This window comes from Cygnus olor, chromosome 10 (genome assembly GCF_009769625.2).
Source record: "Cygnus olor isolate bCygOlo1 chromosome 10, bCygOlo1.pri.v2, whole genome shotgun sequence".
NCBI lineage: Eukaryota > Metazoa > Chordata > Aves > Anseriformes > Anatidae > Cygnus > Cygnus olor.
Genome location: NC_049178.1, coordinates 2294728 through 2317223, shown reverse-complemented (window position 1 = coordinate 2317223; position 22496 = coordinate 2294728). Strand labels below are relative to the sequence as shown.

General features: G+C 47.9%; 1 protein-coding gene across 9 annotated transcripts in view; it reads right to left on the bottom strand.

The window, feature by feature from the left end:
• The window catches only part of SUSD3 (sushi domain containing 3), a 72351-nt gene that overhangs the window by 10878 nt on the left and 38977 nt on the right, over positions 1-22496 (bottom strand). For 2 of the 9 annotated variants that reach the window (XM_040568154.1, XM_040568153.1), the window contains 3 exons: positions 4947-5135; positions 3278-3425; positions 79-246 (listed from right to left, as the gene is read on the bottom strand). In XM_040568154.1, the coding sequence (XP_040424088.1) occupies positions 79-246; positions 3278-3425; positions 4947-5135 (505 nt within the window). Of the gene's footprint in view, positions 1-78; positions 247-3277; positions 3426-4946; positions 5136-6881; positions 6961-7068; positions 8881-9363; positions 9873-21958; positions 22136-22496 lie in introns of those variants that run through there. The other 7 variants (XM_040568159.1, XM_040568158.1, XM_040568156.1 and 4 more) reach the window with 7 other exon arrangements.

Sequence of the window (22496 nt, the reverse complement as noted above, 5' to 3'; positions counted from 1 at the left end):
CCCCTCAATACATCTTTGACAAACCCTAAACATTCTTCAACAAACTCATTCAAACCCACTACGTTTTAAAAGCCTTACCTGTAGAAACCTTGGTTATCATATGCCATGTTAGTCACGTCATCAAATACAGATTTATTCCTGAGTTTCTTGTTGTTGTTGTTGTTATTTCTTCCTTTATAACCAAAGTAAGCAGCTTGCATGTTCTCTAGTTCTTCAGTTCTGAGCTGGTACCACAGCTGCATATCTCTGTGAATAAAGCGAAGGGTAAAATACAGTACTGCAATAAACAGCTACATATCTGAGCTTTTTTCTGACCACAGCCCTCATTCACCAGAGTTTAAATCTAAACCTGTGTCTACTGAGGACAGCATTTAAATACACGCTGAACTTCAAGTGCAAGCCAATTTTCCAGAAACTTAAATATCTCCTTCCCGTAAGGGACAGTATGTCTTAAATAGCATGAATATTATTCTGTAAAATTGTGTTCTTTTAAGTATTATCTAGCATTGTCTAGCATTCCTCAAAAATAAATAAATAAACAAACAAAAAAACCAAGCAAACAAAAACACCAGCAACAAAGAGCAATTGTCTTACAAGCACCTGTGGATAGTTCAAAGGACCAAAACCCCAGTAATTATATATATTTGATTCAGTAGATTTTTTTTTCAGTAATACAGGAAGTCACTTAAGGAATGGTCTTGTGTCAATGTTCTTTATAGACACCTTTATCAGTGACACCACACCAGGCCAGATCCTGTTCTACATGAAGAGACTACAGAGCATTACCTTCTTATGAAATAAATTATTGAAAAAAATATATATTTTCTGCGAATTTTTGCAGCACTGCCTTTCCAAAGGATTCAAAAATCCCCAGGCAGGTTTAACAGATGAACTGGAGGCAGTAACTACTGCCTTTGTTAAGAGTAGGGCTTGTTTAGTTGCCTTCAGAATTTTCTTCTGGATATGCTGAAGGCACTTCTCATGCTGTGCTCTACAGCTCTGGGGTTAAAAAAAATCACAATTGCTTTTCTTGTTTTTAAAAGAAGTCTAAGATTCACACAGTCAGACATTCACACTAGCTGTTGGGACAAGATTAAGATTGTTGGAACAAGACTCTGAGAGTTGGCAACGCTGATTTTCATGTCTTTTCTGTCCTCTCAGGATGCAGTTCTGCTTCTACCAAAGAAAACGGGCACTATGCTTGTGCAGCAGGACAAGCTCCGTGAGGAGGCCGCATTATGTGAGGATGTTCAGAAGCTTTTGTCCGTTGTCTCTCCAAGTGTAGGGTAAAGCACAGGATGGCACGTCCTGCTGGCACTTCAAAGATCATCAGATATCTTAGAAGACAGGCTTGTAGGTAGAGGTGACCTTTTTTAATAGGCCTATTAACAGAGCCAAAAAAAAGCGTACAGGCAGACTTCACAGCCAAAGGCCAGATGAGGATGCCTTCCCTGCTCTGCAGGACCGGACTGCCTTTTCTTTCAGAGGAGGTCTAAGAGATACTTCCTTAGCCAGCCCCCTCCCAAGCGTCCTCAGCTTGTATTATCAGACCTGCAGCTTCTTTTCAGATTAAGAAATGCTTTGTGCATCCAGAAATTGGTCCACATTTTCCAACTACATCAGCTGATCTGAAACAAGAGATTGTCTCTATGTGCAGACCCTCACTTGCCCAAGCTCCCAGACCCTCCTGGCTGCAGCGAGACGAACACCGCAGGCAGATCATCTGGCATTTGGGTGCACAGGCTGCAAGCTGAGAAAGTTTCGTGCCAGGATGAGATACTCTTTCTCACATAACACAGTTTCTGTATGATCTCAGTTGTTTTCTAACAGGGGGCCAAACCACACAACACCTGCCATGCTTCCACAGAGCACTGCAGCACCGCAGCCAGTCCTGCATCGGGCAGGCTTGAGCCACTGGTTCAAGGGACAGGAGGAAGGACAGAGGGCAGCAGTGAACAGAGAAGCCTGCAGCAAAGAGAATCATTTTATGTCCTGATGACAGAACCGGGTCAAAATGTCCAGTGTAAAGGTCTTTTCCTTTTGTAAGAAGGAAATACCAAGACATCAAAGTCATGTGAATGGCTAATTTTGACAAAACTTCATTTAAAATAAATGAAGAATGAGGACTTTGGTATGAACAGTCTTATCAAAAAGAAAAGCAGCAATTCTACAAGTGTCAGTCATCCCTTTCATTTCAAAAATTATTTCATGCTGTCAGTGAAAACCTAATACTAGGAATGACACCAAAGACTTTTTTGCCATGCAAAATCCTTTCAAGGGGAATAGAAAGTCTGTATTTTGGTTACAGTCATATTTTGAAATTATAGAATTTCCCCCCAAAGAGAAAGTCTGGCTGCCACACAGCTCTAGATAAAACACAGCCTGGAGCACAGAGACCTTCACTTGTGCCCTCCTCACTCTCTCTACTTCACCTCTGCCTCACCTCAATTCAAACACTTCTTGGGAACAAAAGGTGGTCAAAAATCAACAAAAGTGCTTACTGGCTTGAGATGGGGTGCAGCCATCCCACTGAGCTACATGCAGTTTTGGGAACAGTGAGAGGGAAATAAAAAGGAGGAGCATGAAGAAAACTTTGTGCAGCACATGAGTTTGAGTGGATGCTCTCATGAACTACTGCTGCTTGGCTTTAGCACTGGTCTCTCCGTCACCCTTCACACTAAGTTTTTATAATGGACTGGATGAGTGAGTTTTACTTCTTCCATTGTCTGTTTATAATTCTGCCCACCGTCTTGTGCTTCGAGCCAGATGACAAAATCCTATGTCTTTCCTTTCCAGCACTCGTTTGTCGCATCTTTGTGACAGCTCTAAGTAGATTTTGCAGATGGTGAGGGCTTGGATGGTTTTGACATACGTTGATTAAATTTCCCAGCAGAGTTCAACGAGAGCAAAGGAAAAAAGGAAAGAGAGGGAAGAAAAGAAGGGAAAATACAGCCAAACTTAAATAATTCAAGGCGAGAAAGATTGGGACAGCAAGTAAGACTTGCACGTCCAGTAACTGCATAAATCCAGATTTGCCCAGGTCCACTTAGGTCATCCAATATTAACAGAAATTAGGTGCCTAAATAGTCTTGAATTCCAAGCCTTTCTACACCTACAGTCTAATCTACAAATGAAGAATTTGAAGTAATTACCATCACTGTAATGTTGTAAACATCAAGTCCTGAAAAGGAACTTTAAAGTTCTCTGCTCTCACAGCAATGGGGTCCACATGATGTACACATCTTATGACAGTTTTAAAAGCCTTTTCTTGACATACCTTTCAGTCCTCCTCCTTTCATTTTTCTTCACACACTTGATGAGACAACAGGTTAAAAAAGCCATAGACATCAGCAGAATGATGGCACAGCTCACAATGGAGGCAATCACTGCGACCTTAAATCCAAAAGTCTCATATTTTGATATGGCTGCAGCAAACCAAACACAAAAGCACATTTCTGAGGTCAGCACGTTTATCCCTCTCTCACACATTTTCATTAAACCATGCTGAAACCTACATGCTTCACACTTCTGCTAATAATAGTTTAATGAGGATTTTCACCTCAGTACGTGTTAAGATATCAAAGTATCTTGGCTTCAACTTAAAGCTATGCAGGCCTTAAATTGGGCTGTTTAAAAATCCCCTGTTTATAAGCCACTGATGAATTGTTCACAAGTATTTTAGCACTGCAATTAATTAAACACAATGCCTTTAGCACTGCAGTAGCTAAAAAGCACAACTTCATCAGTATATCAAATGCAGATGAGCTGCCAGACTCTTTTAATCAATGGTTAACAAGGAGTGGAGCTGCAAACTCAAATACTGAAAAGGATAGGTCAGTTTAAAGAAGCCCTTTATAGCAAGAATGGCTCTGTACTACGATTATCGTACTTGGCAGGCAGTGACCAAACACACCAAGTCTTCCTCTGCTCGGGTGAAGGATAGCAGATGGAAGGAACAGTATCTGTAGGGCTCCATGTTCACAGTGATCTGACACTGGAAATGAATTATCCAGACAAAAGGAGGAGTGGGAATGTGGTGTGGCACAGCTAATGCAGATCTCTGCCAGCTCATTCTGAGCACTAAACCTTATCTTGCTTCAAAACTCGTCTAGTTCTTCCAACAACACGAATACAAGCTTCAGGAATGGTTCAGTGGAGCTCCACACAAAGCTTTCTGCTGCTGCAGCTTCTCAAGGGGAGGATTTCTCTCATTTCTTTTCTTTAATGGGGTCACTTAAACCAGAGATAAGAATAGCTGCATTTCAGAAGGACTGATAAGTGTGTAAGAGAGCTACCCATCTATCAATGATTTTAAATGATACACAGTCTGAGATACAGACCGAGCTTCTCAATTCAAACACCACAAAGCTTAGAGGTACCACGTATTAGAGTTTTGCTAGAGTCTACTTCTAGTCAAATTACTAAGAAGGAACACAGCATGAAAGGTAGGCAATGTTGTTGCCATTCAAATGCTATTTGTTAATACAGTAACTTTCCCATGCAGCTGCCCACAGGCAGCAACCTAAAATTGTTCAAAAATATCACTGTGTTTCTTTCACAGCAAACCTTCAGAAAAGAATGCCAGTAGATTAGAGGGTTTGCAAATATGTTTGCAGATTAGTTGGTCATATCTGCACATTTTCTAAAGAAGAACAGTACACCCTGTAGCCACGGAGCCATGCTTATTCTGGGTGAAACGCTACTGGAGGCAGTGACGTAAGGCCAGGCATAAATCTGACAGTCTTTTCTGTGTCACGATAATTAATGATGTCAGAACACATATGGAGTGCAATTACAGTCAACAGGGGCAACCTTGAAGGAAATTGAATTTGTCTTTTTCCTTGCGCAGATGTCTAGAATTAATCCTCATGTTGCAGGAGATACGTGGGGCAAAATAAATACACCACGGCCCGGAGGGACTGGAAATTGTTTAAGAAGACCCTTACGCTTGCAGGAGGGCATGCCTGCGGTCCACTGGGTCCCGTTCCCTTTCCACACGCAGGTGATGACGCCCGGCCCCTCCAGCTGGTGCTCGGCTGAGCACTGGAAGGCGATGACCGTCCCCACAGCAGTGCCGTTGCCGTGAATGATCTCCAGTGTGCCAAGCTGGGGAGGAAATATGCGGCTGCACTGTCCTGCAGAACAAAAACAAAGCGAAACAATGCAACACGAGCCACAAGCGAAGGCTCACCTCAATTTAAATCAGTCCAAGTTGCTGGGTAAAACAAAGAGCAGACCTCTGCCAGGGCAGCGCTGCCGGCTCTGCCAAGCACCAGCCCAAGGCCAAAACCCGATCAGCGCCATTCAGCAGCCCCGCTGCTCTCATCCCAGCACAAAGGGAGCTGTACTCATCCTGCAGCAGTATCTACTTAGTCTGCTACATACTAAAAATTTAAAAAGGAAAAAAAAAATCAAAAAAAAAAAAAGCAAAAAGCCCCACCAAACTTAACGCTATGAGTGGCATGGTCTCCTACCGATTCCCACCTTGCTTGACTCCAAGTGTTTAATTAAGTACTCAGGCTGGCATCCTCCATGCGGGGAATATTCATAACGCAGCCTCCCCATGCAACCTTCCCAGGATCCAATGGCCTGATTGCATACTTCAGCCTTCCAGTCTCCTTGGTAGCACCTTTTCACAACCCTCCAGCATCTCCCTATCTCTGGAGCAGCTCTGCTAACCTCGGCTGAAATGAGCCACCAGGTTCAAGGGGCATTGTACAGGGAGAGGTCACAGAAAGACAGACGTGCACCTACAGCATGGTTACATACATCTCCATTTTCAAGTTACAAGTTCTGCTTTATCCTTCATTTGTAGTACATTTTTCTTCCTTAGGCTTTTCTCTAATTTTTTGCAGTTCATACAGCTGTTCTTTGAGTCATGAGCTGTTCTCCTCTCAGCAACCTATTGTCAGCCACTAGCTTTATACATTGAGCTTTATTGCCACAATATTCATTATTTCACATTAATTTTTAACATAAATTTTAATGATCAGTCATTAAGACAACAGATAATATCCTGCTGTACTTCAAAGACAATAACACTCGCATTTTCTCTGTTCCTGTGCACTGACAGAAGCTGGGGAAGGCTTTATATACCCCTTTTTAACAGTTACTAAACAGCAGCACTGCTTCTGCATCAGAATCCAAGCTCCTTATCTTTCAGCTGGCTTCCAGATGACTTCAGCAGGGCCACTGGCAGAGGCAATGGGATGGCACTTGCGAGGCCAGGGTTGCAAGCACCATGGTGGCACGCACACACAAAAAAGAAGGAAAATATGCTTTCCGCATGTACAAGTAAAAAGAAATTTAGAGCTTTAATAGCCTCCTTAAGAGCACTTGGACAGAGCTACATGTTGATATCAAATCTATTTCCTTTTTCATACCTAAAACCCCTCCAGTCATTAATTGACATTAAGCTGCTCCAATCAAGCCGCAGGAGACAGGCTTACTGCCCGTCTTCAGTCTGTGCTCTTAAAAAATCCAACTCCCTGGAAAAAATGGAACCAAGGGAATCTCAGCAAAAGACCAAACAAACGCCACAGTGACAATTACTTGTCTAATCTACTACGTAAATATGCACTGAGCATTAGATTTTAAAAACATGCCTTCTGTAATTCCATGCAGATTATTTCTGTTTGTTTTGCCACCTCTTTCCATTCCTCACCATGGCAGCAATTTGCCTCAACAAGAGCAACTATTTTCTGTTTCCCTTGATCCCCTGTCCTCCCCTCCCACAACCGATTCCTGGGACATGTGAGGTGTGTCACCTGCACAATCCTGCTCCTCACTTCAGCACATTACAAGTTCAGGCTTTCCTTTCCACCTGGATCACTCAGACACTTGCCGCGAAAAACCATCGGCATAAGCTGCAAAGTACCTACCTCTTTGCATTTTACAGTTTCAAGGCTATTTTTAGGTACCAGATCACATACTTGGAGTTCATGTCAGTGACACTTCTAGCTGCAAGAGATGCAGAGAGTAATTCAGAGCCAAATCTGAATCAAATTGCATTTGCTTAGCCTCCTAGACAGTCCTCATTAGACTCTTTCAGTAGATTTGCCAGTTTACCTAGAATTGTTATTCAGCCTCTTCTCCACAAAGAACAGATAACCTAGCACTCAGCTTTTTCCTTCAGGACATACTTCATTTAATCCAGTGTTAACCATTCTGAGTGATAGGTGCAGCTGTAGCTGGTGCAGGTGCTCTTTGCCCTCTCCTGTGTTGTCCTTGCCCATAATGGTACAAGTAGAGTGATTAAAACCTCCAGATGTCGGTGACCTTGACTGCATTATTCATGAGCCATGGATTATAAAATATTTTCTTCACTTGAGCACTGTAAAGATTTCCAGCTTTTCCTTAGCCAACGTCCCATTAAGCTGTGGCTATTTCCTTGCTTTGGCCGGGGCTGTAAGAGCATTATATCATCGTCAGGTGACATTCCTGGATGGATGTAATTGAGGCAGTAACTTCAAGACTCCTCTTGACAACATCTAGTAAGAGACACAATTTTGAAAGCTTCTATAGCTGGATTTACACAGATCCTTAGCCAAAAGTTCATCAACTATATTTCAAGTATCTGCATTTCACTGTAGAAGAAATACCATTTCTTCTTCGAGCTTTTCAACATAATTCCTTGCCACCAAAGTCTAACCATTAAAGGCATCACTACTTTCTCCTTTTTACAAGAGCTTTTATTGAAATGCATACATGGATTTTTACCAGTATGAGTTTGTGAATTTTATCCAAGTTCAGATTTAACATCTCTGGATCAGATTTGCCCTAATTTTCATCAGCAAGAGTCTTCTAATAATTAATTTGTAAGACCTGCTTGTAAGCTCTAGCATCCCTTGCTATTAAGGATCTATAAAGTTCTTGAGGTTCCTCATTGCATTCACTTTTCTGCTATGTTAATTTTACGGATTCATTTCCAGAAAGCAATTGTTTCAGTGAGCTTCCATCCTCATACTTATATAAGCAGATGAGCTCTATAGGTTTATCCTTTGAATACTCTTCAGGTATGTGTATTTGACTAAACCTACCACAATCAGGATTTTTTGTTTTCAGCTGAGGCCCACATTTAAGGCTGCTGAAGTAAAACACAAGTACTGCATAAACGCTTGTGCTGGCCAGATTTATAGTTGGATTTATATTTATTTTCTAAACATCTAGAAAAATATCACGTTCAGGTCTTGGGTTGCAGTAACTCTTAGTACATAGTAATGTAATATTGAGAAAAAAAAAACTAAATATTGCTCATGCAGCTTTTGCAATAGCTGCATCTCAAATCCAACACATTCACACTTGGCAGCCAGCACCTAAAGCTGGGAGGAATGCATGAGGCATTGTCTATCAGCCATTTGTGAGTAGTTTAAAATAAACATCAAAATTAATGATGTGTTTAGTTTTGATTAGCTTCATGGCATCAGTCCTAGATTTGATACGTGTCTCTGAACCCAGCTCCCACTACTCCTAAGTTGTTCACCAGTCCCAGGCTGTGCTCTGCTTGCATTGTCAGATCCTGGCTACTACTCCTAAGCACAAGAAGAAAACTCATCTGCTGATACATCCCTATGAAGCAAAGGCTGAAAATCATTTTTCGATTTTGAACTCCAGCAGAAGCTGTGAAGACTCCTGCTTCTTCATTTGACTCGCTGAAAAGCCTTCACGAAGCACCTCGTCCACACCGTGCACCACGCCAACGCACAGCTTCGGCTGGGCTGAGCCGAGACCACCAGTAGCCATCCATCAGCCAGCGTGGCTGAGGGTACCAGGAGCCAAATGCCTCAGAGATACTTGTGCATCCTGTAAAGCAAGAGCTGATTTCTTAGCTTGACTTCACACTAAGAGGATACCCAGCATTCGAAAAGAATCTCAGTCTGCTGCTGCTGTCTGACAGCACAGAAGAAGGGCATTGGCTGTAGCAAATAAACACATTATTTTGTACGACAAATAACTGCCCCCAAAGTCAAAACATCGAAGAGGAGCCTACTCTATAAATTCTTAATTCACACAAGCCACTGAGTCCAGAAAAAGCCAAATACATAATTTCCAAGCACTGAAAAATAGAGCAATGTAAGAATTAAGACACAATAATCCAAAATATCTCTTCTCATGCATAGCCAGGATTATCTGTATTACAAAATCGATATGTCAGGAAGAGTTACCATATGGTTTCATTGCCAGCAAGCTGCAGATTTATGTTTTGCTGATAAGGAAACAGAAATGAAAGAGTAAGTAAAGCACGCTTGCCCATTGTACATTTCCTGTGCTCCTTCTCCTTCCCTATAGCAAAACACTGAAAATGAAAATCAAATACATTGCATAAGTACATGTCAAAATGGTCTAAAACATAGCAGTAATTACCTGAAAGCATTTTGTCAAGATAGCCAGCCGCTGTTTGTGCAGAAATAGAGCCATCCACGACTTTGCCTCATTATTCCCATACACACGTAACTCAAGCTTTTGTGTTGCTTGTTGTTGACTATTTAATGCAACTAAAACATGCTGTAATAGCCAGATGCCAGAAAGAGACGGAACATTAGGTTCTACAAACCCTGAAGAAAACAAACAGGCTGATGATATTATTTCTGCAAGTCTATTTCCTTACAAAAGCACGCTTTAGAAATTACTGTCCCCGAAGTCACAGGCATGATGTTCAACATCCGCAGCAAGCTCATAGAAGAGCTCTTGGAAGAGCTCGCTATGTCAAAAGGAAAGAAAAAAAAAGGCAGTTAGAACCGGGATGTGAAATGAAGCAGCCTCTCCCCCTCGGCCAGCAGCACGCCGCCCGCCTGTGCTGCCCAGGAGCCCTGCCAGGGCTGCGCTGCCAGCTGCGTGAAGTGCTGCAGCAACAACGTGCTGCCACGAGGAGCTTATCCTGCCCCTAGGAGATTCACACACTGGCACGGTTTTTTAAGAACTTGCTGTTAAAGGTGACACCAACCCAGCAGTGACAGCGGGGAGCCCGGGCTTTGGAAGCTGCACAACTTGCAGCAGCCCCTTCATCATGCTGCAGGCACCGGGCAGCGCGCCCCCAAGGCTCCCTGCAGCTCGCCCATCCCACAGAGCGACCTGCTTCAACAGCTAACAGCAACTCACGTCAGCAAGCTCTGCAATGGAGCGGCTTGCCCTTTCCCATCTCTTTCTCTGTTTTCTGAGAGTCGTGTTTAAAACGGAGCTGCTGGAAGCTGTTACACACCTGGAGGATGCCCCTCGGGCGGGCAGGGCCAGGCTCAGCTCCGTGCTCACCGCTCGGTGGTGCCTTGGCCCAGCTGCAGCGACACGGGTGGGTGTCCCTGGGGCAGTGTCCCCAGGGCATGCGTTCTCAGAGCGGGCCTGCCAAGGGACCAGCACAACTACAACAGCAAGGTGGCAAGGTGCCTGCAGGAGGCATCTATCTCTCAGAACACAGTCCAAAAAGAAACACAACTGTTAGCAATACATGGGCCCTGCATCTGCCCGACTTCAGCATTTCCAAATTAAAATACTTCATATGAAGTATTTTGGTTTTCTACTGGAAAATTAATTTTAAATTTGTGAAAGGGGGAAGCCAATTGCTGTTCATTCTCACAGGCCACCATCACCCACACATGGAAATGCTTTTTCAAAAAGTTTGTTGTCCCGTTGATGAAGAGTTTCCATGCAGAGGAAGCAGGAAAGGATTTGAAGAAAGCTTCTGCTGGCTGCGTTCACACCTCGGTACTCAATGAGGTGCCTGCCCACACTTGTGTTGTGGTGGTTAAATGAGACGCCCAGCTGGAGACCGCTCTGCAGCATGACACGACAGGGGCACCCACCAGCAGTACCTGGTGGGAGGAACAAGGGACACCAGAAGTGCTGAGCCATTTCTGGGTTCCGGGGCCATTTCGGTTTGGATCCCATCCTGCTGCACCTCACATCTGACCGCACGCAGCAGGCAGTAAACCACTAAATCACCTTTCCAACGATGCTGAGGTTGAGCAGGCGCTGCTGCTGTCCCCATGCAGCTGAGAGCTGCGGGATGCCTCCACTACCTTAACGAAGGGCTGCCAATTAGTTATAATAGCTAATATACATAGGGCTATATTAGCTATATAGCTGCAATCCCTACTTCCAGGTCTGACAACATACAGGAACATATTGACCGCTGCACAGTTCCTGACTACTCAGGGCGCCCTTCGGCAGAGAGGCGATGGTGAAGCCTACCTCAGGGTCTTGTCGTGCCTGCTAAGGGAGCAAAAATCATCAGGCAGCAGCAAATGTTTGGCTTCTGCCTCTGAGCAAGACCCTCGCAATGCGCTCTGGCAGTCTCACATCCGCATCCTGCAGAACCCTGCACAGGCAGGTCCACATCTAAGCCAGACAAATTTGGTTCATCCCCATTTACAATACCGAGCCCTTTTCTTTCCTCCTTCACTCTCTCCCAGCATTTTTCATCCGGCTTTTTTGCCACTCGATGTAGCGAACAAGCCACGGTGAGATTTAGGAGTCAACACTAACCACGTCGCAGCTCTGCTCTGAAATACTCCCCGTCTGCAGGGGCTGCCAGCAATTTTAATCCATGCAAAATCCAAGCCACATATCACTGAGATGCTAGATTAGGGTTTGCTGACAACGTGCACAATCTGCTCCTATTTCCAACATAAATAATGTGCAGGATTGGTGTAAAGTGGTTCTTGTTTGTGTCTTCCATGGTGCTCTTTTAAGAGAGGATTTGTTCCAGTCACTGGACTGCCATCTCCATCACTGATTTTTTTTTTGCCAATTTACTTCAAGTCAGGTTATTCTCATCTGGAGATTTTACTCTGGGATCTAGCAACAAGGAGGATACTGAGTATGTTTCTTATGGGAACAATTAATTGAGAAATAAGAACTCAATGAAAAATGAGGTATTTGATGAAGTCCCCAGTAAAGCAAGAACAGATGGGTTTTCTGCATGTTATTAGTCTGTTTACCAACAGCACTGGAAAAGTAGGTTGTGACACTTCTGAAAAGTTAATATTGCAGCTTTCAAGAACGGGAAGGATCCATTAAACCTAAAGTAAATTCAAAGCATTCATCCATTTACCTCTTCACCATTGCTTCTATATTAAAAAAATAAGATAAAATAATAATTAAAAAACAAACAAACCAAAAAAACCACAAGCATCCCCTATAGAGCACACCAGAGTTATGTCTCAATGCAAGCAGTTCCCAAATAAAGATGACCCATGGAAGTACTGCCAGCAGCTGCTTTTGTGGCCGATTGTTTAGCGAACGGAGCTAATATTGCTGATGGGCTCCCCTCTTTGTCATTCCAAAGCAGATAATAAATAAACGATGCATTTGCACAATGCACAGTTTGTGGCCTTGTTTCTAAAATAAAGACCCCATGGAGAATAAAATTAAGAGGAATAATTTGAAACAAGCTTTTCAGTTGCGCACCAACCTAGACCCTGACTGCACCAGGTGTGCAGGCAGACCCACTGGGGCAGCCCAAAGCCCCCACGTCTGGGCATGAGGGGTCTGGCCCTTGCTGTGCTCATCTCCCAGGTCTGATGGCCCTGCTTCTTGCAGAATAAGCGCTGGTATTTACAAGGATCAAAGCAACCGGCTACACAACAGCCCACTCATCTACAGAGGGTCCTCAGCCCTCCCCACACCCCACTCTGCTGCCTTGGCCCCGCTGTCCCCAGCCAGGCTCTGAGCTTCGTCCTTGCTGGCGAGGTGTTTCTGAGGGAGCAGTGGGCCGGAGAAGCCTGTAGGCTTATATTTTCGACTTGCATCATTACTTTTGCCCAGCGCTCATGAATAACCTCTCATTTGTTAAACCTGTGCAGCCAACTGCAACACTTCTGCAGGCGGTGCAAAGCGGTACGTGGGCTCCATTAGCCAGGCACTGCATCTTCCACTGGCAACTGCCATGACCAGAACAGTTAAATTTGTTCCTTGGCCATAGTAAAGGTAATCTATTATCTCAGAACAATGCTCAAAGCCTTTTTCAGCATCACAATAACTGCAAGAAAACAACCAACACACACTAAATAAAAATAAATAGGCATGCTAAAGAAGGCCAGAAAAATCCAGATTTCAGCATCCAACTTGGTATTTAGCATCTTGCTGACACGGATCAGGTATCAATGGGAAAACACACAAGGTTTAGGAGCCGCCACTCCTTGGTGAGCCCTTCGCTGTGCCCATACAGATGCCCAGCGTGACAGAGAACCACCAACCGCTTGCAGGAGTCAAACTTTCCAAACCCTCTCCTTACCACAACAGCCTCCCTTCTTACTGAGATAACCAAGATCCCAGGAGCACTAAGAGTCCTGTTAGTATTTATAAGCAGCTATATGCTCTTTACCTGCAAGTAAGTTACAGGCAGAAAAAGGATGGGTGAATGCAATAAATGGTGTGCTTGAACAGTGCCACCTTGGGCAGCACAGCAGAGCTGGCCCAAACCATTCCCATGGCAGGTTTTCTGAGCAGAGATTGATGCGGCTGCTGTGGCAGAGCTGAGCACTTCTCACACAGGTATTGATTTATACAGTGTTTCTGATGGGCATTTCTGGGCTCTGGAGAAGGCTCCGGGCACTTGTTTGTGGAAAACCAAATAGGACAACCTGGCCCTTATGCCTGAGAGCAGAAGCTCTGGTGGAATTGTCCTTGTTTTTGTTCCCTTTAAAATGCAGAAAGAAGAAAAATGTTGAAACCGTGTTGTCCAGCCAGTTCTAACACAAACATGTTATTAGCTCTGGACCTACCACTGGGGCCAGGAAAAGGCCATTCTGTCAGAACATGCTTCAGCTTTGTGGCTTTTCACCTACAAAACGGTTTAGCACCTCTGAGGAATCCTGTAAAACCATTTGTCTTTTTCTCTTTAGAGGAGATGAATTTTATTTATTTATTTTTAAACACTTAAGTTCATCAATTTTATATTTAACCTGAAAGCAAGCTGGTAACAAATTCAACATTTTCTGGCTTCCCTACATAATTATCAATGTTTTCTTGCCAAAATTAAATTAACTACATCTTCAGTAAACTGAGCAAGACTCAGATTTTACTGGTTTTTGCAGGTAAAGAAAGTAACACAGAGAAACCAGCAGCAGTTCTGTCCATTATGCTCCAGAGCTACAGCTTCAACACACAAGTCACTGGCGGGTGCTTCTGGTGGCCCTCAGTGGGCTGTGCAGACAAGGAGAGCTGGCAGAGCTCAGCTAGCAACCTCGACATCTCAAACAGGCACAGGGTGCGCAATAGAAGTTCTTATCTGAACACGCATGATGAAAAAACTGAACATGAATAAGATGCCCTGGCAATATCAGGAATCTCCTGCTTTTAATACGGCTTTTGGTACATTTAATTTGCAATAGAAAGGGTAGAACCTCAACACTTCATTGAAACGCTGCCAACTGGAGAAGCCAAAAGAAAACCTCAGACCTACTTTCATGGGGAAAGGACAGGTCCATTCGGAGCCATGGGTGGATGAAGGACGCCCTGCCTTACATTTGGCCAGGGCAGAGGCCGCTGCTCTCGGCCCTGTTGCACCCCGCAGGAGCCGGCCGCTGCGTCCCACAAGAAGGATGTGAGTGTCCCTGTGCATCCCCGCTAACCTGGGCACTACGAGAGCCCCACACAGCACCCACAACAGACTATCTGCCTCTAACAGCTGCCCTGGTTTGTGCAAACACGCTTAGGGTGGTGAATGCCGCTGATAAAAGCAGATGTCCCCTGATGAGGTGGCCTCTCACGTCCACACCGTGTCTGCCTGCCAGTGACAACCTCTGTGCGCCGCCGAAATCCCTGCAGCCGGGGCGAGGAGCTGAGCATGGCACTGGTGCTGCCTTGGCCCAACAGTGCTGAAGCGGGCTGAGCTGGCCAGACCCGCCTCGGTCTCTGCAAAATCCACCCCAGAATGAAAGCCTAAGTGGACACTTTAGAGTGCTTGCTGCAAACAGTTTTGGCCAAAATCGACAAGATGTAAGAGATGTTTGCACAGAGCACTTATTCAAAAAGAATACGAAAAATTTTCAAGCTTGTTTTTTTGAAGCCACTTTGTTGTTTTAAAACAAACCATTTAATACAGGTTTGTCTGTTCTCTTTCAGCTAAACACTCCAATATTGCAGCAATGCGGGTCAACCTGTAAAAAGATTTTCCCTTCTGCTGTCCCAACTTGTAGCACAGTCCCTGACTTCCCTACTGGTGACAATTCTGGCACCACTTGCCCAGCCCCCTGGCAGCAGCTGTCACCCCTTTGCTCTCAGATGGCCCGAGCACAAGTGTCAGCATATGGGGCCAGATGCGGCCCTTGCTGCCCAGCCCCGGCCCCACTCAGGATCAGCACAGATGCCACAGCAACAAACAAACCGCACTGCTTTCTGCCCATCTCTTGGGCCCGCAGAGCCAGGGCATCTCCAGCCACCCTGCTAAACAAAACCAACCCGAATGCCAGTGAGCTCGCCTGCATTTGCTCCCCTTTGCTGTTCCTTACCAGGTTTGCTGCTTGAAGATGCTAAAAGCGCACCACGGAACAGTGACCTGCCATTCCAAGCTGTCAGCAAGAATTTCTGTGAATAATTGATTTTTTTAGACACTGGTCTGCAAGACTTAGCAATAGCATGCAATTTATTATGGCGATAGAAATCACTCATGGACTGAGACACCAACAGATTTTAAAACTTCCTTAGCAGTTTTTAATCGCTTGTCATTTTCCTTCCCTCCTTTTTGCTGCTGGGGTGGGTTTTGTGGTGCCAGGCTTCACACACAGCAGCAATGGAGCAGCAGAACAGCTCGGCCACAGCTGGGGGTGTGGAAGCCCTGCCCCAGCCCGCAGCAGCCCTGCCAGCACCGCGAAGATTAACAGTGCAAGTCGATGGGCACATCTGCCTGTGGCCCCTCTGGCCATCGGAATTAGCAGGAGATGACTTGAAGACGGATGGGGACACCAGCGTAAGGACAGGGAAGCCGTCCGCCGTGTTTACTCTTCTCCACTAAACCAGTAAATGATTTCTGGCCAGTTACACGCAGGATGGCCTGCAGCTTAGGCACATGGACCAAAGGGCAGCAGCCCCGCTCGCACAGGACGCTCCGACCTGCCTCGGGCCTGCTCTGCCAGTGAGCTAGATGACAGCTTTTGGAAGGCTTATGTGTTCAGGCAGCACACCAGGCAGGGATAGCCTAGGATTAAATAGAGGGAGAAACTTAGTTCCAGCCTGTATTCCAGTAACAGGCTGAATGCTATGGCTCCTCCTTGCCTGTACAAAACGGCACCAGCTTTGTGGGGCCGCTTGTTGTGGAGAAAGGCAAAAGCGGCCCTCCCAGGCTGGGTGCGCCTCGCGACCTGACCAGGCAGCAAAGCTCATAGTGCTGGAGAGGGCTGGGCATGCGGGGAGAAGCCCTCCTGTGCCTCATCCTGCTCCTCCACATGAAGGCACACGTTTCTGCTCTCCTGAGCTGGGGGAACCAAACAACCAGTCGTGCCGTGCCCCCAGCACCTCCTCCTGCCACCCCAGCCCAGGGGCTCCCTCTGAACGCTGCTTCCAAGGCCCCACTTTCACTCAGGTTTTTACCCACCATCTTCCCCACACTTAACCCACCTCCTGTCCACATTGTCACTTCCCTAAACAATTCCCAAAGACCCTCTGCTTAGGAGACTTGTACAGGTGCGTGGCGCTGCATTTGGCTTTATTTTATCCCGGAGATAAGGCCTCAGTAACCATTTACAACTACATTAAAGGAAAAGCAAGCAGTTCACCTGTGTTTCCAGGAGCCGCTGTTGTTCAGACTGATGCTGACACCACCGTGCTGCTGGGCCAGCCCCGGCATTCCAGGCCCCGCCAGCAAACACTGCTACATAAAGCAGGCCCCCACTCAGCCCGGCCTTCGGGACCCTCCACAGATACAGGAATTGATTTTATTTGGTGAGTGCTTGTTCGTTCTGCAACTAGGGCATTTCTTACTGTCATCTCACGGCAAAACACAAAGCGAGCAGGCAAAACACAAAGCTTCCACAGCGAATGCAAAATCATCTCCCTGTCACTCTTCAGATCCGCGGAGCCAGTCTAAACTGCTCCACAGAGTAACACAGCTGCTTATCTGCGACTGCATTTGAAAGACAGTGTGTCAATAAAACGCCTAAGTGAAAACAAGCAACCGTCCTACGTGCTGCCTTGTCCCTGTCAAATTATTGAAGGCAAAGCGCTGCGGTGCCAGGTGCATTAAAAGGGAGCGGTAATCCTGACAAATGAGGTAAGTATCTCGTGCTAATTTCCACACAGTTAAAATTCCCTTTGTCGCAGAGTTTCAGATGTGCTGGGAAACTCAGCTTCCCGCGGGAGCCCAGGGATCTCCTGGCCCCACCACGCAGGGAGGAGCCAAGCCAGCAGCTTGGTCCCTCAGCTCCCTGGGCACAGCGAACCCAGAGATCGCAGGGTTGTTTGGGTGGGTTTGGAGCTGACTTCTGATTTCTGAAATGTCAGTGTTCTGGGTCCAAGACGTTCAGCTCACTTCATTCCCTAGCTGAAATTCATACGTGTTGACATAATTCATCTCTATAACCTAGGTAATTTAAGAGGCGCTTGGACAAAGTATTGGAGAGTACAACAGGGAACCATCTTGCACTGTGGAGGACTGTGCTACACCACCTCATAACTCGTCTCCTTCCCTATTTCGCATCGTTCTATAGTTTTTATGACAAGCACAAAAATCAATCTCTCAAAGCAATAGCAATGCTTGGTCCCAACACAGAGTCACTGAGATTAGCATCTTGCAGTACAGGAGATAAAGCCAATTAGCTGAAATTCTGCCACCGCCACTTCTTTTATTTAATAGAAGGTTTCACTTTGATCTCATGGGAGAAAAAGGAAGGAGAAATAACCCTTTAAGAAATTACACGCCCATCTACTCCAGGTTGTCTCACATCCTGCCCTGCAGAATGAAAATTCAGGATGAAGATTTTCTTCTCCAGTATAGAAACTGAGCTGCACCTTGGGATCACAGGAGCGAGCCAAGAACCTCCTCGTAACCCACCTGCAGAGTGGCAGTGCTCTCTGCTCTGAACAACAACTTTGCTTTTGCTTTCCTGGAAGAGCAGCCATAAGTTCTGGCGACACGTTTTCAGTTTCTGCACTAGCAAGGACACAAACTCACTGCAGAAAAAAGCAGCATGTGCCAAAAGAACAGACACCGTGGGTCACACCAAAGCTAAACCAGCCTGGTACTTCTGTCCCACCACGGCCACCCAGAGAACAGTACAACCGAGCAAGTACCTAGCGATACCTCCTCCAGCAAATCGCAGCTCAGGTCTGTCCTAAGCCAGAGGTGGTGTCTTTCCCCTAAATGGTGCCTGCTAGGTAACTTCTTGCAGGAATTTGTCTGGACGTAGCATGCGCAGTTTCCTGTGGCACATCCCACAGGTTATTTGCAGCTTACCTCAGGCAGCCTCTCTTCCCTCCTGGTTTGGGAAGGCAGAGGGATATGGCCAAACCACAACTACCAACAGCCCAGCAGCAAGAGGGCTACCAAGTCCTAACCTGGCATCATAGTTTCTGGCACATTTTGTATTTCTTTCCTACGTTACCTTTGTCTGTGGCTGCACTGATGCATTTGCAGAAGCAGGTTGGTGTTTCTAGCAGCAGGTGCTGCCCCAATCTGGGGCAGAGCAGCCTTAAGAGCTATAAGATTGCACTGGGGGCTGGGGGAAGAACCACAGCACAAACCAAGGTGCCGTTCTAGACAAACAGGGCTAGAGCCCCAGCTTCAGTGATGTGGAGACTGAAAATAATTACACACCTTTACTACTCCTTCCTCCCTTTCCTATTCCACCCGACGAGCCCCTGCTACAATCTGAGCAGCTTCAGGGGCAGCAGCACCTCGGTGACAGCCCAGCGGCTGTGCTGCCCGCAGCTCTGCGGCCATGGGGCCGTCCCTGCCTCTGCTTGACAGTGCCCACAGGGCAGGAAACCACTCAGCCACCACTTCGATGAGCATTTCAGAGGCTTCTCCAGATAATATAACGGGCCCGGCAAGAAATGGTTGATGAGCATCTGTCCACAGTAAACTACTGCAGCAAGGCAATAATGCTGTAATGCTGCTGTGACAACACAACAACCACAAGATGATAAGGAAAACATAAAAGCATCAATATCATTTAAAAACACAATTGAAGAAGGCTTCTTCGCAGCCTCGAGAGGCACCGGGACAGTTTGCTGCACTCTTCCCCTGCCCACGCTCCCGCTCTGCGCATTTGCCCGTCTGCTAGCAGAGCACGAGAGCAGCACAGCGAGCGTCCCAGCGCCCACCTGCAGCCACAGCTGTTGCTTGGCTGTGACCGGGAGGTGGAAATGAGGCTGAGCTCGCTGCTTGCTTTGCAGTGCTCTGCTGAACCTTCCCCAGCAAAGGGTGGCAGTCCAGGAGGGACGGTGGGAGGGAGACACCAGCCCTCAGCAGGCAGGCAGGAGCAGGAAGAGCAGAGCATGCCTGAATGTCACAGCTGCGTTGCAGGAAGCTGTCAGACCCTACGTGTCAAATGCATCAGGCTGTGCGATGAACTTCTTTTAACTTCCCTCTCATTCATATATTGATTCAAATGGAAATCTTGCAATGCTTTCGTTCATCCCCTGCACAAGGAGCATTAGAAGGAGTTTGTCCACGTGACTTATTATTAGCACCCTGTCGGCCAGGGCCAGAAATTTTACTCAATCAAAGCAGCAAAGAAAAATGATCACCAATAACAACACGATAAATGAAAGGTGCTGTATAACAGTTGTCATCAGCTCTCTCTGGAGGTCACTTCTCCGACAAATGCTGCTGCGTAAATAACGTGTCACATTTTAAATTAAGCATCCTGAGCAAGAGTTTAATTTAAAATTATATACCACTTAGCCATAATTTTAGCTATCCAAACCACTCAGATTTAACAGCAGCACATCCGGCTGGCTCAGTACACTTGTAGCAACAAACTGATATTCAGCCAAGGTGAAACCTGTGTGGATGGGGAAGGCCAGGACAGACCTCCACAGCAGTGGGCAAAGAGGCAGCGAGGGAACTCACAGGGAACATGCGACTGGTGGGTCTGGCAAAAGTGCCTGCTGCGAGCATCTCTGCTGGCCCCACAATAGATGCACACTTACATGCAGGTGTATCTGTGCCCTGGTCCTGCGCAGCCCCTTCTGACTCCAATCTGGCACCCACTAATAATAACTCCTGGTCCACATCACTGTTTCAGGTGGTTTGGGAAGGACAGTGCGACCTGTTCTGGCTGGGAACATGGCCAAAGGAGGACTGCCCCTAGCTAGCCCTGGCCTGAAAATAGGTTTCTCCCTTTCAGCTTCTCCACACAAAGCCTAAGTAATCAGGTTCTTCAGTACAGGAAGAAACGTCTCCTTAGAGGTACTATAACAAACATAACACCACATTCTCTTGTTCTGACTTCAAAAATACAGATGGTGAAAAATGCCCGTATTTGCTAGCTGTGGAGTACAGCGATCCAGCTTGACCCAGGAGCCAGGTTTGTGGCATCCGAGGCATTAACTGAGGCTGAGATGCCAGTCTGCATGCCGAGTTTTTTTGGTAGATCCCACACTCCTGGGAGTTTTGCCACAGGTCTGTATAGGGCAAGATTATCCCATGCAGGAAGAAGAAAGGCTGAGCACAACATGGGACGTGCCCTTCCAACCCATCTCGCCTGTGGGCACAGCCCAGCCCGAGGGGACGGTTTGACACAACAAATAAATGGAGCCCAACACACGTGATTTTGCACAAGCAAAAAAGTCAATAATTAGCAGCATTAGCAAAAACTAGAGAAACAGAGTCCACACCTGTGTTTGAGTTGTTAATTCTGAGGGACGCTCCCCAGAACCTGTTCCATGTTTTTAAAAACGAACCACTCTATTAAATTCAAATTAAACGTGCAGTTAGGCACACTCAGCGGGTGCAATTTAAAGCATCGCTACACCATCAGCCCAAACACGTTTGCTCATTTCCACCAGCGTCATAAAAACCGGGTCATCGATAAAGTCCGCCAGGACCGCAGGGGTGAACTCAATCACAGCTAGCTGGGTGTGGGGGGACGGGCTGCAGGGAGATGAGGTCCCCGGGCTCGAGAAGTGCTGAGCACTGCTGGTGCTGAAGGCAGGGAACTCTGCCTACACTGCAAGCTGCAGCAGGCAGGGAGAGCCTGGGCGAGCAGCACGGCACAGAGCTCCGGCAGGCTCCTCTTGCTTTACCTTACCAGCTTCAGGGCTCGCCGGGGCTGCAAGCAGGCAGCTGCTAGAGCCTGACCCAGCACCGCCATGGGCAGCAGGACCCTTCTGTGTCCCCCATCCCCTGAAAGTTGCAGAGGTGACAGCCCAGGTGCAGCGTGCGCGTCCCACCTGTGCTAGGGCCATCGGCTCCCATCGCTAGCAAGTTCACCGCTCCCAGCCCAGCCAAGGAGCTCTGGAAACGTGCTCTCCTGCCCAGGTTGGGCAACGAAACTGGGGTGGAAGGGGGCAGAAGAGGAAGCAAGAGAGCTTTGATTCATTTCCCATTCCACCCCTCGGTGCATCACCCTATTAGAGCAGAACACCCGGGGCTCCATTTTCTCCCCGGGCCGTTTCACGCCCGCCGGGAGGCTGGCTGGGCTCGGGGCCGGCAGCTCCCGGCAGCACGACCCGTGCCGAGCCGCTCCCTTCGGGTCGTGCCCCGGCGAGTGAGCTCCGAGCCCCACGAACTCCCCCGGCTGCTGCCCAGCTCCGAGCCGCCGGCCCCATAAAGCCTCCCTTCTCTTGCCCAGCTCCGAGCCCCTTGAGAGCACGGCGGGGGCCTCGCCACCCCTCGGGGTGCCCCCAGAGCTTGGGGGGTGCTGCGGGGAGGGGGCGGCTGAGGGGAGCCCACCCCTGCTGCAGCCGCAGCCCCTCGACGGCGGTTCCCGCAGCCTTCGGGGCGGGACAGGAGACCCCAACCCCCCCCCCCGGGGGGCCCGCCCCGTGCCCTAAAGGAGGGCCCGGCCGCATCCCTCCGTACCTGTGTAGCCGCGGGGGGGGCCGCCGCCGTCCCGCCCGGGCGCAGCGCTCCGCGGCACCTCCGGGCCCGGCGCCGTGGCTGCCGGCATGGCTGGGCTGAGCTGTGCTGAGCCGTGCCGAGCCGAGCCGAGCCGTGCCGGCAGGTGCAGCCGTGCCCGCCTCCGCCGCCGGGGCCGGGCCGGGGGGAGGCGGTGTCCCGGGGGAGCCGCCGGCAGCCCGCCCCGCCCCGCCCCGCGGAGGAGGAGGAGGAGGAAGGCGGGGTGAACCCCGGGGTGACACACAGCCACCCCCAGATCACCGGCATCTGACCCCCAAACTCAGCCCCCACGGGGCTGTGCCATCGCTCCCAGCCCTGGCCCCGTGCCCCGCTGGCACGCCTGGCCCTAAGCCTCAGGGCAGGGAGCGGGGGCTCGGCCCCAGCCCAGCACCCCCGGGCTGCTGACCCTGCCCGGGGCCCTGCGACAGCCCCGGGGGGTGAGAGGGCCCTGCTGCGGGAGCTTTGCAGGAAGGCGCTGAGCATACGGGCTGGGGCTATTAAC